Source organism: Penicillium brevicompactum (assembly GCF_028827555.1).
Source record: "Penicillium brevicompactum strain IBT 35665 chromosome Unknown utg000005l_segment0_segment0, whole genome shotgun sequence".
In the NCBI taxonomy this organism is placed as follows: Eukaryota; Fungi; Ascomycota; class Eurotiomycetes; order Eurotiales; family Aspergillaceae; genus Penicillium; species Penicillium brevicompactum.
This window is the reverse complement of record NW_026623208.1, coordinates 1,999,641-2,014,314: the sequence shown is the minus strand read 5'-3', so window position 1 is coordinate 2,014,314 and position 14,674 is coordinate 1,999,641. Positions and strand designations below refer to the sequence as shown.

General features: G+C 49.7%; 7 protein-coding genes across 7 annotated transcripts; 2 read left to right on the top strand and 5 right to left on the bottom strand.

Moving 5' to 3' along the window:
* Positions 1–77: 77 nt before the first annotated feature.
* On the top strand, positions 78–3,013 carry N7506_006591 (putative DNA repair protein Dds20/Mei5; the record flags this gene model as incomplete). The annotated part of the gene is made up of 5 exons (XM_056955884.1): positions 78–716; positions 767–863; positions 1,006–2,060; positions 2,112–2,522; positions 2,582–3,013. The coding sequence occupies 5 exons, from the start codon at positions 78–80 to the stop codon at positions 3,011–3,013; spliced, it is 2,634 nt and encodes an 877-aa protein (XP_056810218.1).
* Positions 3,014–3,050: 37 nt separating this feature from the next.
* On the bottom strand, positions 3,051–5,087 carry N7506_006590 (uncharacterized protein; the record flags this gene model as incomplete). The annotated part of the gene is made up of 1 exon (XM_056955883.1): positions 3,051–5,087. One exon carries the CDS (start codon positions 5,085–5,087, stop codon positions 3,051–3,053), a length of 2,037 nt encoding a protein of 678 aa, XP_056810217.1.
* A 299-nt stretch (positions 5,088–5,386) lies between these two features.
* On the top strand, positions 5,387–7,079 carry N7506_006589 (putative MFS allantoate transporter; the record flags this gene model as incomplete). The annotated part of the gene is made up of 4 exons (XM_056955882.1): positions 5,387–5,563; positions 5,622–5,652; positions 5,707–5,991; positions 6,043–7,079. The coding sequence occupies 4 exons, from the start codon at positions 5,387–5,389 to the stop codon at positions 7,077–7,079; spliced, it is 1,530 nt and encodes a 509-aa protein (XP_056810216.1).
* Positions 7,080–7,366: 287 nt separating this feature from the next.
* N7506_006588 (Zn(II)2Cys6 transcription factor domain-containing protein) lies at positions 7,367–9,134 on the bottom strand (the record flags this gene model as incomplete). Its single annotated transcript, XM_056955881.1, has 2 exons — positions 7,367–9,002; positions 9,058–9,134. 2 exons carry the CDS (start codon positions 9,132–9,134, stop codon positions 7,367–7,369), a joined length of 1,713 nt encoding a protein of 570 aa, XP_056810215.1.
* A 331-nt stretch (positions 9,135–9,465) lies between these two features.
* Positions 9,466–9,990, bottom strand: N7506_006587 (uncharacterized protein; the record flags this gene model as incomplete). The annotated part of the gene is made up of 1 exon (XM_056955880.1): positions 9,466–9,990. One exon carries the CDS (start codon positions 9,988–9,990, stop codon positions 9,466–9,468), a length of 525 nt encoding a protein of 174 aa, XP_056810214.1.
* A 319-nt stretch (positions 9,991–10,309) lies between these two features.
* N7506_006586 (glycoside hydrolase family 1 protein) lies at positions 10,310–11,921 on the bottom strand (the record flags this gene model as incomplete). Its single annotated transcript, XM_056955879.1, has 4 exons — positions 10,310–10,448; positions 10,502–11,087; positions 11,137–11,609; positions 11,668–11,921. 4 exons carry the CDS (start codon positions 11,919–11,921, stop codon positions 10,310–10,312), a joined length of 1,452 nt encoding a protein of 483 aa, XP_056810213.1.
* A 366-nt stretch (positions 11,922–12,287) lies between these two features.
* On the bottom strand, positions 12,288–14,519 carry N7506_006585 (Kelch motif domain protein; the record flags this gene model as incomplete). The annotated part of the gene is made up of 3 exons (XM_056955878.1): positions 12,288–14,119; positions 14,200–14,286; positions 14,336–14,519. The coding sequence occupies 3 exons, from the start codon at positions 14,517–14,519 to the stop codon at positions 12,288–12,290; spliced, it is 2,103 nt and encodes a 700-aa protein (XP_056810212.1).
* Positions 14,520–14,674: the final 155 nt, after the last annotated feature.

Here is a 14,674-nt window from a genome sequence, read left to right as displayed (position 1 = left end):
CATTTTATTTCGATGTTGTCATTCTTCCCTTTCCCTTGTTTCTTTCAACCTAGCCCACTTCTTGAAACCCGTAAATCATGGCTCAACCTACCAAACGTCGTCGCATCGACCCAGCGGCCACCCTGTCTAAGCCGTTCAAGTCTCCTTTGCGCCGATCCGCCCCTACCACTGATGCGCAACCCTCCACACCAACCCCAAAAACCGAAGAACCAATTCCCTCTGTACCCCAAGAGCTCTCAAAAGAAACAAATTCATCCATACCAGACACTCCGATGCCGACCAAGCGCAAATCAATCCTCAATCCTCTGCCCCATACCCCAAAGTCGTTCCAAGCAGCAGACCCCGACATCATCGCGCTCCAAAAACAGCAACGTGCCATACAGTCACGGCTAGCCGCGCTGCGCTCAGAACTCGACCAGGCAAAACAAGCTCTCGGACTTGAGACGTCAGATAAAGATACCGAACTTGAAGCTTTGATTGTCAAATGGCGCCTTATCAGCCAGAACGCTGCCGATGAAGCCTTTACAAGCGCCGAAGAGCGAGTCAAACGTATGGGTGGGATGACTGTGTGGAAGGAGCAGTCGAAGCGGGATTCGACTCGGTGGGAATGTGACGAGGAGAAGCGTGAGGTGGAGCACGTTGATGACGAGATTGATCCACGAGAGATTGAAGAACCAGATGACCAAGGCACTGCAGTTAATGAGGACACCGATGAAGTGAGTTGAACCCTTTTAAAACGACTTCAACAACTGACTGATTTGGCTAGGAGTTTACTATGGAGTTCATGTTGAAGACGTTGCACATTGATCCCAAATTGATCGGCTACGATACGAAGGCTCAACGATGGATCAAGACCGTTGCCAGTTGAATGGAAGGGTATGTTGAATATTATAATTTTAGATGTATTTGATACCTCGGAATTTGGTTATAAGAACAGCGTTAAGAGATACTCTTATCGTCGCATCGACCTTCCTATTTGAGCCACTTATTAAGTTATCAATTCAGTCCCCGCATTTGTCTTCTTCTACTGCTGCATGTCGCGCCCACTGAAGCATAGAGATATAGCCTGCGCTCGCTGCTTCCGACTAAAGCGCAAATGTGACCATGCAAAACCATCTTGCAGCGAGTGTCGCCGCAAAGGTGCTGAATGCCTGCCCGCGAGGTCTCGAAAAGCGGGCGATAACATTACCATTCCGCTCAGTTATCTGAAACAGTTGGAGGCACGAGTCGCAGAGCTAGGTCGTCCCAGTCAAACTGCGCCTTTGCAGAACACCTGCGATGTTGGAGTTCAGACCGATATCGACTTGGGTTTCGATGCGCAGCAATCGCTAACTGGCCCCGATATCAGTGAACTTAATAATGCTCTTACATTCCCCGGGGTACAATTGGCTAGTCCAAAGCTATGGCGAACGCCTGGCTACCTCTCACCGGATTCATTCTCCGCCTTTTTCGATATCCCGTGGATGGACATGGCCCCGTTGACTCCATTCGCTTCCGACGATACCCCATGGCTGAAAGAGCTCTACGCAAACATGTATTTCTCGGTCACTCATCGTGAGTGGCCCTTTTTGGATGAGGCCATCTGGAAATCTTGGCATACCAACGGGGTTTCCGATGGACAGGATGAATGGAGAGCATTCTTCTTGCAAATGGTTTATGCAATTGGTGCATCTCTATTCAGCACTCTGCAGCGAGATACTTCGCATTCATTCCGCTCCAAAGAGTTCTATACTTCGGCAATGAGGTACTATCCCCATGTTGTCGGACATTCATCCATGCTGTTACAAATACAAGCTTCGTTGTTGATGATTCTATATGCGTTGCATTCTCCTTCATCAGAGGAGATAACGACCAGCGTGGGCTCCGTTCTACCCTTCTGTGTGGCCACAATGGCCGAAATTCGAAAACATGCAGCTTTGTCAAGTGAAATTGGATCGGGGACTGGGGTCGATGACGTTCTCCTGGAGAAGATGTTCATCACATGTTATATGCTTAACGAGGTCATTGTTTCTGGCTGGGACAGGCCGGTGTCTGCTGCGTATCGAGTCGTGGATGATGATGTGAGTTTAACCCACCATTTTTCACCCTGCCAATACTGAACATTTCCCCAGATGTGTTCTCTCGGAGATACACTCCAGCCTGCACTGGGTATTAATCCTGCTCTGAGTCACCTGTTTAGGCTTCGCAAGATTCAAGCAAATATAAGAAGATCTAGGGAAGCATTGCCTTGCCAAGATCTCGTCGGAGACTTCAAAAGCCGTCTGTCATTGTTCAAACCAGCATTGGACAGCTGGAGACAGGATATACCACAGAATGCTTTGAAAAACGTTCAAAGCGGATATCTCCATCCGATATGGATGCAGAAGCTGTACGATTACAGTTTATTGATTTTAGGCGAAGGGACAAGGGAATTCACCGAGATGGACGGGATGAAAGACATGGTTGCTGCAATCGTGGATGTCTGCCTCAACTTCAGGATGCTACAGGAAGAGGGACATGTGATGTGCTATACATGGTCTGCAGTAAGTGTGAATGATAACCACCCCGATTACTCCAAGTATTGTCGCTCACATTTCTGCAGCTCGTTTTCCAGTTCCGTGCAGGAATTATGCTTCTCTATATTGCTTGGACGACAAGATCCATGTCTGATTGTAGAGATCAACAGATCCAACAGTCGATTCAACAAGCTATCTCTACGTGCACGACGAACCTGACTGTTTTTGGTGACCGTTGGACGGATGCGATGCCCTATCTACGCGTGTTTGAGTTCCTACACCAGAAGATTTTGCAGCCTGGAGATGCATTTGAAGTTGAAAATGAGACTGTGGTCTCACTTGAAGAAGCTGAGTTGAATTTGGGGCAATTGAAAAAGAGGTACCTACATCGCGCGGTGCTCGGCATGATAGAGGATATGATGTATGGTGGAATTGTACAAGAAGAGCTCCTGGAGGATGATTTGATGGAGTTTGTCCAAGGTGAAAGAGACGAGCATGATCTCAGCATTGTACATTGAAGAAAGAAGTCGTGTCTCAGCTAAACTACTGTACTATTTACAAAACGATCAACTTTCCAGTTGTGAAACCCGACTTCGTACGGGCATTTACAATCACGATGGTTTGGGTCAATGCAGGACTCGACCACCTTTCCCAGTTCTGATCACGGCCAGAGAGGGAATATGATGCAACAAGGAACCATCTATCACCATCGGAGATGGCGTTAAAAGGCTCGCCGTTGACGAAACATGACAGTGAATCCAATTCAATATCATCAGGCACCACAGTCCCCTCAATCCGAACCACAACATTTGAGTCTTCGATCTGCTTTGACTGTGTTTGTACCACTAACTCAGCAGTGGGCAGAGAAGTCCACGAATGAGGACCCTGTGTACTACTGATCACGTCGGAGCTCAATGCAGGCACAGAGGAAGGTTGCACGCGACCCTTCATCGCCGCTTCAAACGCGAATCCGTACTTAAGCAGGCTGTTGTCATCATAAGCCTTGCCAGCGAAAGTCAGATTTGCAGGCATTCCGATATCCTCCATCACCCCCATGGGTACCGATATGGTCGGTACACCTAGGTGGCGAATGGGTCGATTGCCGTTGGAGTATTTGACTCCGTTGCTCCAAGCATAAACTGAAGCAGCTTCATCACAATCTGCGTTCGCGGCACCGACATCACCATTTGCCGGGAAAACCACAGCATCGAGTCCAAGCCCATCCATCCAATTCTCAAGTGTCTCTTTGCGCGCATTCTCTAAAGCCTGGATTGCTTTTTCGATCCCAGGAACATCGAAAATAGAATCTGGTCTTCGAAGTGGATACTTCACCATCTCATCCCATCGCAACGCATTCGCTGCGTCGGGGGCGCCTTTCAAGGAGCCAGGTGCGAGTGGAAATATAGTGGATGGATCGACCTTTGAAAGAGAATCGAGGCCTTCCTGTCCGTTTGCAATGAGGAAATCATCCCAAATATGCGCAACGAGTTCACTCCGCTCCATTGATGACCAGCCTTCTGGGAGGCCTGCGACTGTGACCAATTGGCCCTTGTCGGCATTCGCCTCGTAGCTTGTGACAAGTGGAAAGTCGGTTTCGACAACCTCTGCACCCAGTGATTCCAAGACTGTGCGAGCTTGTTGCCAGAGCTTGATAATGGAGGCTCGAGTGTTGACTCTGCTAGCTGGGTTGAGCGACGATTGATCACCGCCTATGTACATGGAGGGAACAGCGATACGTTTGCCACGGAGTGAAGCATTTTCGCGTAGTGCTGAAAATGATTGAGGTCGGAGTGTGTCAATTGAAGGTATGGAAATGAGTTTCTGTTCCTGGTAGAAATCGCCTTTCGGTGTGGGATCGGAAAGGGCCAGGACGTCCAGGACATGGAACAAGTCTTCCACGGTCCTAGTATGAGGTACCAAGACATCACAAGTGGCATAGAGAGGCCAGACACCTCGTAAAGGGAGAAGACCCTTGGAAGGTGTGTAGGCTACAACTGAGTTGTTGGAGGCGGGGGACCGACCCGATGAAACAGTCTCACTGCCCAGAGAAAAAGCGCAGAAGTTGGCAGCTGTAGCTACTGCGGAGCCATTTGAAGAGCCAGATGCATACGCCGCAGCCAAATATTCATTGTTATATGGGCTTTCGGAACGACCGTAGCAGCCGCGCTGCATTCCACCGTATGCCATTGCAGGCATGTTGGTGCGGCCGAGCAAAATCGCACCGGCATCCCGGAGGATCTGAATGCATGCTGCATCCTCGTTGGCAATCAGGGTCTCGAAAGCCGGTGAGCCACTTGCGACACTCATGCCCTTGACTTTGATACTGTCTTTGGCGAGGTATGGGATGCCCTCGAGTGGTCTTGGTGGTAGGCCAGCCGCCCGTCTGGAATCAGAAGCCGCGGCATCATCGATTGCAGATGGGTTAATGATTGGGATTGCGCTGAGCTTCAGACCATTTGCATCGTAGTATGAAATTCTCCGTAAGTATTTTGATACGAGTTCCACGCTAGATAGCGATCCTGCAGATAGAGCTGATTGAAGCTCCGCGATGCTAGCATCGAGCAGTGAGAAACTCTGATTCTCTTGAGTCATATTGCCGAGCCTTGAGATATGTGAAGAGAGCAACGCTCTTGGCAAGGCTCGGTATATAAGAAGTTGGCGGACAACAGTCCGCAGCATGTCTTGGCATCTCCACACGGACTTTTGTCCGCTCTCTCCGCAGTTCCTAATACTTCCTATCAACCATCTCCAATTGCCGAAAGATAACCCTCGAGATAATGCACCTTATCTCCTTGGCAGAGATAGTGCTCTACTCGACCAGGCTCTTATAAGCCCGGGAGGGGATGTGATTTCGAGAGCAGAATCTCTGCAACTTCCATCTGCCCTGCATTATGAACAAAGACGTCAAGGTGGATCCTGACTCCACTGTGGAGAAGGGTGTTGCACTCGGCGAAACCCACGATATAGGTGCCGACTTGTACCTCGAAGCGGAGCAGCTGTCTTCCGAGGAGTTGGAGAGTGAGGGGGCAAAGGTCCTGCGGATTATCGACTGGAGAATCATGCCCATGGTGGGTATTCTTTGACACCTGCACATTGTTGATCGCCCATTGACATTTCCGGTCGTAGCTTTATGTGACCTACGTTATTCAGTTCCTCGGTATGCATCAATTGCGGTATTTTTCTTGTTAGACATGGTGCTAATGACCTACAGATAAATTGTCGCTCAATTATGCCTCTGCATATTCCCTCATTCCCGACCTCGGCCTCGAGGGGCAGCGGTACTCATGGGTCGCTGCTATCTTCAACTTCGGGTACCTTTTCTGGGCTCTTCCAGCCAACCTCTTGATCCAGCGCTTGCCAATTGCTAAATATATGGGCGGAATGCTCCTGATCTGGAGTGTACTGGTCATCGCTCACATCGGCGCAACAAACTATGGGGGGATCTTGGTGCTAAGATTCCTGCTGGGTATGGCAGAAGCTGGAGTCAGTCCTTGTAGTAAGTAATACAGAAAACCTCGGACTTTGACAGCAACTAATATGAGTCTAGTGATGAATCTCACAGCCATGTTTTACAAACGCTCCGAGCAACCTATACGCATGGCGATCTGGCTGAGCGCCAACGGGATGGCCACTATGGTCGGCGCCCTTCTCGGCTTCGGTCTGGGCCATACCCACAATACCTCTCTCCGCAGCTGGCAGCTTATATTTCTAACGATTGGACTGCTTAATTTTGTCTGCGCGTGTTTCTTCCTATGGCTCATGCCCGACTCTCCCAGCTCTGCACGCTTCTTGACCCATCGACAGCGCGTTATAGCCGTCCAACGCGTTGCTGAGAATATGATTGGTGTCAAGACTCGAGAAATCAAGCCTCGCCAAGCAGTGGAGAACCTTTGGGATGTCAAAGTCCTCTGCTGTGCTGGAATCGGTATTGCCTGCGGTGTGATCAACGGTGGTGTTTCGAATTTCGCATCAGCGCTCATCAAGGGCTTCGGGTTCGATGGAATCTACGCTACACTGCTTCAGCTTCCTACTGGCGCCATTGAAGCCCTAGTAGTTCCGATATGTGGCATAGTTGCTACATACATCAAAGACTCGCGATGTATCGTGCTTGCAGTCGTTTGCCTCATACCCTTTGCCGGTCTGCTAGGAATCCGCTTTACAGACCTAGACCACCGCTGGACTTTGGTCGGATGTACTTGGCTGCAATACATTATTGGAGCACCAGTGATTGTTTCGTGGAATATCTTGGCGACTAACGTTGGCGGACACACGAAGCGTGCTGTTGCGAACGGCCTATGGTTCTCGCTGTACGCGGCTGGGAACGTCGCCGGAGCCAATATATTCTTTACTCGAGAAGCTCCACGCTACTACTCTGCCCTTGCAGGACTTTTGATCTGCTATGCCGGAATTATTGTCCTATCTGCTGTGGCGTATGTGTCTATGAGATGGGAGAATGCAAGAAGAGATGCGGCAGTTAGAGAGGATGGTGAACTTGTACCGGATGATGTCGCTGCTCAAGCTATTGTGGATGGCTTCAAGGATATGACAGACATGGAGTCTAAGCATTTTAGATATGCACTCTGAGATATCATCATTAGAAATTGAATCGATTTTTCTTGATAAATGGGCTGCGCAAGGCCTGGTTTTGTGATTTGATGATTTTTAAGGGGCTCTTGTACAAAGAAAGTCGGGACTTAGTTCGGAGTTCCAACGTTTGCTTCGGTACTTGAACCTAGATAGAAAATTAAAGAGACATTATTTGATCAAAATTCAATGGGTTGTGGGATTGGCAGAGGGAAAGAAAGTCATCAAGTATTCAGATTCAGCTCCCAAGTGCGATTAAAGATCCACATTCCAAAGATGATTCACAATCAGAAATCCAGAGGGACGCAATCATGAACTATCACCCATGTACCAGACCCTCTTCCACATGATAGTCGTCGAAAGGATATGAAGAGTTGATCTGGTCCACGGTTCCACTTTGAAATATTCACTTCCGAAACATCGGGTGGAATACCATTTTTGGGTTGAAAGACTCCAGCATCACATATACGAGCCTCCTCGGGAATGAGTGCCAGAAGTTCCAGGTCATGGCCGCCGTCATCTTCAAAATTCGCAGAGTGTAATACTTCGGGGCTGCCATTCTGGCTCGCAGCTCGAGATATCTGAGCACTGTAATCTTCCTCAATGGCCATGAGGTGTTCTGCCAAAGCAATCCCCGGCAGACATTTATAAAACCCCTGCACTGGAGGCGCCTTCTTAGAAAGTTGCAGCGCTTTTCGCCGCAAAGCTGGATGGCGGCATTTCAGCGCGGTCAAATGAAGTGGAAGTCCGACTCCCATTTCGAAGGTGAAGGGAGGTGATACACCATCTGGTTTAGCCAGTGCGTCCAGTGTAAAACTAGATTGTTCAACAATTGTCTTAAATTTGTCCATATGAGAATCATACACCGATTGGTGTCGTGTCAGACAAGTGGAAACGAGAATAAAAGCCGCTGCATGGTATGTGAGGAGAATTGGCTCTGTCTTGGCAGCCTGGCTACTGCCAAGGAGAGAGCTCTTGCGCTGTATTGTCTGACAATATACACCGTATTCATGAAGCCAGCGTTCAAGTTCAGAGATGAGATGTTGTTGTTTGGCGTAGAGATGGTGGCTCACGTCTGATTCGTTATCCACTGCTTGCAGATGCAGCTCTGCATCGCGGTGGAAGATCATGCACTCGGCTGCTAGCATAGTTATTGTATGCCGGGCAGAAGCAAGGGACGTAAGCGGATAATCCGTGGGATTCGAGAAAGATAATAGCTCGCTTGCTGGTGTGCCAGATATGTTGAGGGCAATCGTATTCAGCCGCAAGAACAAAGGAATAATAGTATTCTCCAATAGTGCGACTTTGGTAAAAGAGATGAAAGTTTGGCAAGCCCTTAGACGAAGGTCTTGGATCAGACTGAAGCCTTGCTGGAGGAGTTTCAGGGCCTCTTCCATGCGGCCTTGAATTGTTTCCACGCAGATAAACAACACACAGCTGACAAGAGCGATATAAGGATCTGCAATTCCACGATCAATCTGGGAATGAACGCCAGATATCGAACGAGAATACCACGTCAATGCCTCTTTTTGAGCTTGATTGAGAGCATCATCATTTCTTCCCGTCCCCAAGAACGTGAAATGCGATGATTGTTCTGGATACTCAAACAAGCTGCTGATGGCAATTACGGCGTCCCATACTGGGGGCTCACTGCGGCAAACTTGCGGGACAACGCTAGTCCAGAAATCAATATCCATTCCACCAGAGAGATATTTGGCAGCATGTTGAAAGTAATATTCAAATGCACGACGCTCTCGTCTACCAGAATTAGGGGATGATGAGAGTGTATAGCTCGGTACCAGCGGGCCTGTTGTCAATGGCGCTGGGCGAGAGACTTCATCTCCCTCGAAGTCACATTTGCGTCCAGTGCTTGTACAGCGCAAACACTTGGGTCTTTCCTCTCCACATTTGACTCTCCGAATCCTATCTTTGTTAACGCACTATCCTGGCAGTCCTGACTCCTGAGCCACAAACTTACTTGCAGGTTTTACAGCCAGATCGGGACTTGGATGCACCAATGCGGCTGTTTGGGGGTGAATGACGAGGCCTTGCCATTAGCATGGACCATGGTTGACAGCTCTGATCACAGCGACATAGAAGGCTAAGTTTGGAAGGGTTCGGGGAAAGTGGGCTCTGCCGTTGGCGCCAGACAAATCAGGCACACTTTCTATTTTTGGAACGTCCTGCAGCTTGCGATGACCATTGCTCGTACGCCCAAGTATGAGTAGCTGGTGGTATCCTCGGCTCTTGTCCTCAGAATACCGAAAAACCTGATTCTTCCACTAGTGGACTTCATTCGCTCTTCAAGAGTGCATATATGTACATCTGCGGAATTCACCCCACCTTGTGTATATACAGACCGACAAAGTTCCAAGATTGGTATATATTAACATGGCTTCCTCGCAACAGCCATGAGCTCATATGGCGTCAAGCCAATATCATCAGGGAAAGCTAAACTTGAGAATGAGGATTGAGCGAACTGGGCCTCATAATCTGGCCAATCCACCCGAGGGCCAAGCCACACAATCAAGTCAATTGATTGATTCCCATATGTATCAATATACTTTTTAACGAGTTTTGGATCGCGTGGGTAGACAAATATCCACGCTGAGGCCTGTTGAGCAGCAGGGCAGAGGCCCCAGCCTCCCGTAACGACATGCATATCTTCCTCGGAAATGTATCGATTGACACTTGATCCAATCTCAACGCCATGTACTGATACATTTTCATCGCGATCAGTGATCAACGCTTCCAGAAGACCAGAGCCACTGCCCACGGAAACGGTGAATGATGGCTTCCTTGGGAGGAGGGAAATGATGTGGTCGAGAAATGTGCTGGATATGCCGAGGCAGCAATCTGGGAATCTGGTTGGTGATGGTGAAAGCTTGCTTGATATATGCGAGATTTCCATATTGGATGGTGAAGTATGAGGCCCTGGAGACAGTCCTCGCATTTCTACTCCGTACGGAGTACTGGAATTTCATTTATCTGGCCCGGGCTCGGAATTACTAAGTTCCCTGCTTTTAAGGGACATTCACCTGGATAGCTTCATTCGCGGAAGACTCTGTGGAAAATTTAAAGACTGTGAAGAATCAAAATGCTCAAAGTGGCCATTCTATTCCAATTTGTCCTGGGTAAGGAATCCAATCATCCAGTGCATGGGTAAGCAAGCCCAAACATCCACATAACATTCTAATCCATGAGCATTGCCAAATGTCATCAAAATCCAATCAAGCTTTCTCAATTAACCGATCGAAGATCTGGCTAATCTCCTTGGCGCTCTTTTTGGGAATCCTCTTCTGGCCATTTTCGTAGTCAACAAAGGTGACACCGAACCGAGTCTCATACCCTTCAGCCCATTCAAAGTTGCTAATAAAGACATTAGTTCCAGTCACAAAGTGAAGAAGGAGGTATAAGCGTACTCCATAAGGCTCCAAGCCATATAAGCCCGCACATTGACACCGTCCAATGTAAAAGCATCAGCCATGGCGCTGATATAATCCCGGAAATACTGTACGCGGAATTCATCATTGAGCAGCTCGTCCAGCTGCATGTCATTCTCGCCCAGCACGCTAGTCCCGTTCTCCGTGACATAGATTTTGGGATATCCGTACCGCTCACTGAGCCATTTGAGCAGCTTCCGGAATCCAATCGCAGAGGGTCGTAGCCAAGGTGACTGTGTGATAGGCCCAACGCTGACGCCGTTCTTGTCTTCGAGTAGCAGCTCCAAATTGCCCGCAATGTCATCAAGTTCCGGCTCTCCGGTCTTAGCACGGATGAAATTGGCACAGTAGTGGTTCATACCGTAGAAATCGTTACTACCGTGTACCAGGGCAATATCCTCTGCATTCCAGGACGGCAGGCGAGAGCCCAGTTGCTTGATCATGCTGTCTGGGTACTTTCCATGGTAAATTGGGTCTGCAAACCACGAGATTGCGAATTCAATCTTTCGATCACAGGCTTCGACATCGGCTGGGTTCTCCGGATCCCATGGCTCAGCCCAGTCACCTGTTATGTTTAGTAGAAGCTTTGTTGTGACAATGGGTGTATTTCATACCATTCAGCGTGATCCCAATTTCACCTCCATCTCGTGCTTTGAATTCATCGCGGTAAATCTTTACTGCGGCTCCATGAGCCACGAGCAGACTATGTCCCACAATCCACGGCTCTGTTGAGCCATCACCTACCGAACTCTTGGTGCGATCACTTGTGTGGCCAGGAGCGAAAGATCCAGTGTTGTATCCAAGAACACTGCTGCACCAGGGCTCATTGAAAGTAATCCAGTGTTTGATCTTGGAACCGAATGCATCAAAGACTATCCGCGCATAGTTCGCAAAATCGGCAACGAATTCTTCTTTGTTCAACATTCCGCCGTACCGCTTATCGAGTTCATCGGGAAGATCCCAGTGGAACAACGTGATCATGGGCGTAATTCCCGCTGCGATCAAATCGTCGACGAATTTTGTGTAGAATTGCAAGCCTTTCTTGTTGACGGGGTCATTGCGGCCGCCGAGGGGAATGATGCGGGACCTTTATGTTTTTGAATGTTAACGAGTAACTTCATGAATGGGCAATATTTGCTTCTTACCAGGATAGAGAGAATCGATAAGCACCAGCACCGCATTCCTTCAACAGGGCAATGTCTTCATGTGTTCGATGGTACGAGTCGCAAGCCACATCCCCAGAGCCGCCACCGGCGATTTTGCCGGGGATCTTGCAAAATGTATCCCAAATCGACGGACCACGACCATCTTCGTTTACAGCTCCTTCAATTTGATATGCGGCGGTTGCGAACCCCCAAACGAAATCTGGGGGCAAAGTGGACTGCTCGACGGAACCCATAGCGAATATGTCACTGTTTCAAGAAATCGTTGTGTACCGTGTGTTTTGGAATGTGGGAGTCGACCATACGACATTTATGTACACCCAGATATTTTCTGAAACACGCAAACACACAAATACGATATAACCAAGGCTTCCTTATCGTGAGAGGAATGATCTCCGCGACCCGGAGGAGACGCCGCGCCGAGAGCGTCGGGATCCACCCTGCGTGGCTCTTAGCGGCAGCCGCGGTAGACCGGCCCGCCCACCCTGGCTACTAAAAGACAAAAGTTACAAATTTAAGACAGCTCTCTATTCAAAACTTATGCTAGATTCAAAATGCAAGGCCAAGAACTCCGGACGGTGATGCGTGCCCCATTCGTTAACTCATGACAGTTCCATGCCTTCGTCGTCGGCATCCAACTCAGACAACTCGTCCGCAGTCGAGCCTAGACGTAGTCGAGATCCTTTCTCTCGGTCCCCGAGGCCATCAGACCCCATAGTGACCATTTCTAACTCAGGCCCTGCAATGATGCGACCTTCCGTGTCCACCACTTCGCAGAGCTGAATCAGACTTTGGTGGCTCAGTGACTTGAAACCGTCTGAACGAACCACGCGACCCCAGTACGTCAGGCAGTACTGTGCGGCTCGACGCATGAGCCAGTGCTCATTGGTTCGGCCCGCACGCTCCCATATGATGGCTGCGTTGTCTACGTCGAGCTCTCGGCTCAGTCGGTTGACACATAGCAGCCGCAACTTGGGCATGTCATAAAGGTTAGCCATCACGAGCATACCTGCAACATCGACGGCGTTCGTTGGGAACTCTGGGTGGCCGGATATACTATCTGTGTACAGATAGTAGAGAAATGCGCGTACGACAGAATGGGGTTCAGGAATGTGCATCCGCTTGGTGTGGTACTCGGCCATTTGGGCAGAGTACAAGCGTTTAAAGTGTGGCCACCGTAGTTGCAGAATAATTCGGTGGACATGGATGGGTTCCGAGGTCCAGACATTTGGCTCCACAAAGGTTGGTTGGGTCTCAGATGGAGAGACATCCGGCATGTCGCCCGCATCTTCCAGAACCGAGCCTTCGTGGTCGTCGCGGATGGCGGTAATTACAAAGTCTGTACCGCTGCCTGATTGAGGATGTTGGTCGAAAGCCGCCGCCAGATCAGAGCCAAGTCCAGTTGTCTGGGAAGGACCTGTTTGATCGAAGGGCCAAGAGGAGTCCTGTTCGGGGGATTCAGCCGACAGGCCGTTACCCAGTAAGCCATACTTTTCGAGATCGATGGTAAGGATTTCGCTCATGTGATTGTCGTCACTGCCACCGGGTACGTTGGCGACATCGAGACTACATCCCAATAGCCACGCTTTGGTCCCCGTGTCGTTGACTGTGCAGTAATGCCATCGATAACCGGGCCGGAAGATCTCTTGGCCATCGGCGAGCCTTTGCCATCGCAGTGAGTTGAGTTCAAGAGCTGATAAATTACAGTCATGCGACCTTACGGTCTCGGAGGGTGTGATGAGGTCCAAGAGGACACCGGATGCAAATGAGTGGAAATGTGTACCGGAGAAAAGGGATGGGACATGGGGACCAGAGCTGAAGCGGAGGCATGAGATGGCACCAGGCGCAAGCTGCTTGCGTCGGTTGAGGTTGCGCACCTGCACACTTCCCGAGTTTGCAGCATAAATCCCGGATCGGGGGGACATTGGATGGGGGCTACTAGATACAGAGTCTGGGAGATGAGTGGAGGATAGATTGACATCCAGGGAGTCGACACTACCTTGTGGAGTGATGTTGCCGGCGAGCGATGGGGATCCTTTGAGGTCGAGCCACCAGATATCAGTTGTTCGTTCCATGTTCGGGCCTAGGCCACCGAAGATCCAAAGGCGGGTGCCCCAGACCCAAGCTGTGTGATCGAATCGTGCGGTGAAACTCCATGTCCGGGACCAGGTCCAGGTTTGTAGATCCAGATATGTCAAGTCGTCCAAGATAAGGTTGTTCTCTCCCGTCACCCCACCTACGATGAAGAGCTTGTCCTCGTGGATCACTGCGGCATGTCGCGCTCGGCCACGGGGGATCGAACCACGGATCTCAGGAAGGGTCCAGGTAAAGGTGTTGAGGTCAAGGATGACGACGTCGGATAAGTAGTCGCGATGCTCATTTTCTCCCCCAAAGACAATCAGTTTATCACCTTGGTAAAGGGTCGCGGTATGTCCTGTCACAGAGAAATGATCGAATTAGAACGTTGCGAACTTAAGTATGTGTGACGGGCGAATGAGAAGAGAGAGTGGTTACCCATGCGCACTCCAGGGATATCGCCGTAGTTATCGACGAGTTCCCACTGCAGCGTCTCCAGGTCTAGCTTGAGCACGTGGTTGTAGACTAAGATTAATTAGTACGGGTTCTAGGAATTGTAAAGGAAAGTGCCGACCTTCGTCGGTGTACTGGTCGAATCCTCCAAAGGCGTAGATGCGGTCATTATTGCAGTACGTCACCGAGGCATTGACCAAGCAGGCGGGGACATGACCCTGAGCTTTCTTGATACTGGGACGATAGTCCGCGCTGGTCCGGCGACCTCGAGCCGGACAGGCTGGCATCAAGTAGGCGTCCTGCATTGTCTCCAAGGACACAAGATTTGTTCAGAGCCTCAAAAGATCACAGGAAGAGACGTCGTGCGAGTGGGTCTGGGTGGAACTAGGAGGAAGAAGCCTGGTGGGGATTTAGAACGGAGAGATGCGCCATCCCAGTTGCAAGCAAAGGCAGCCCCCTC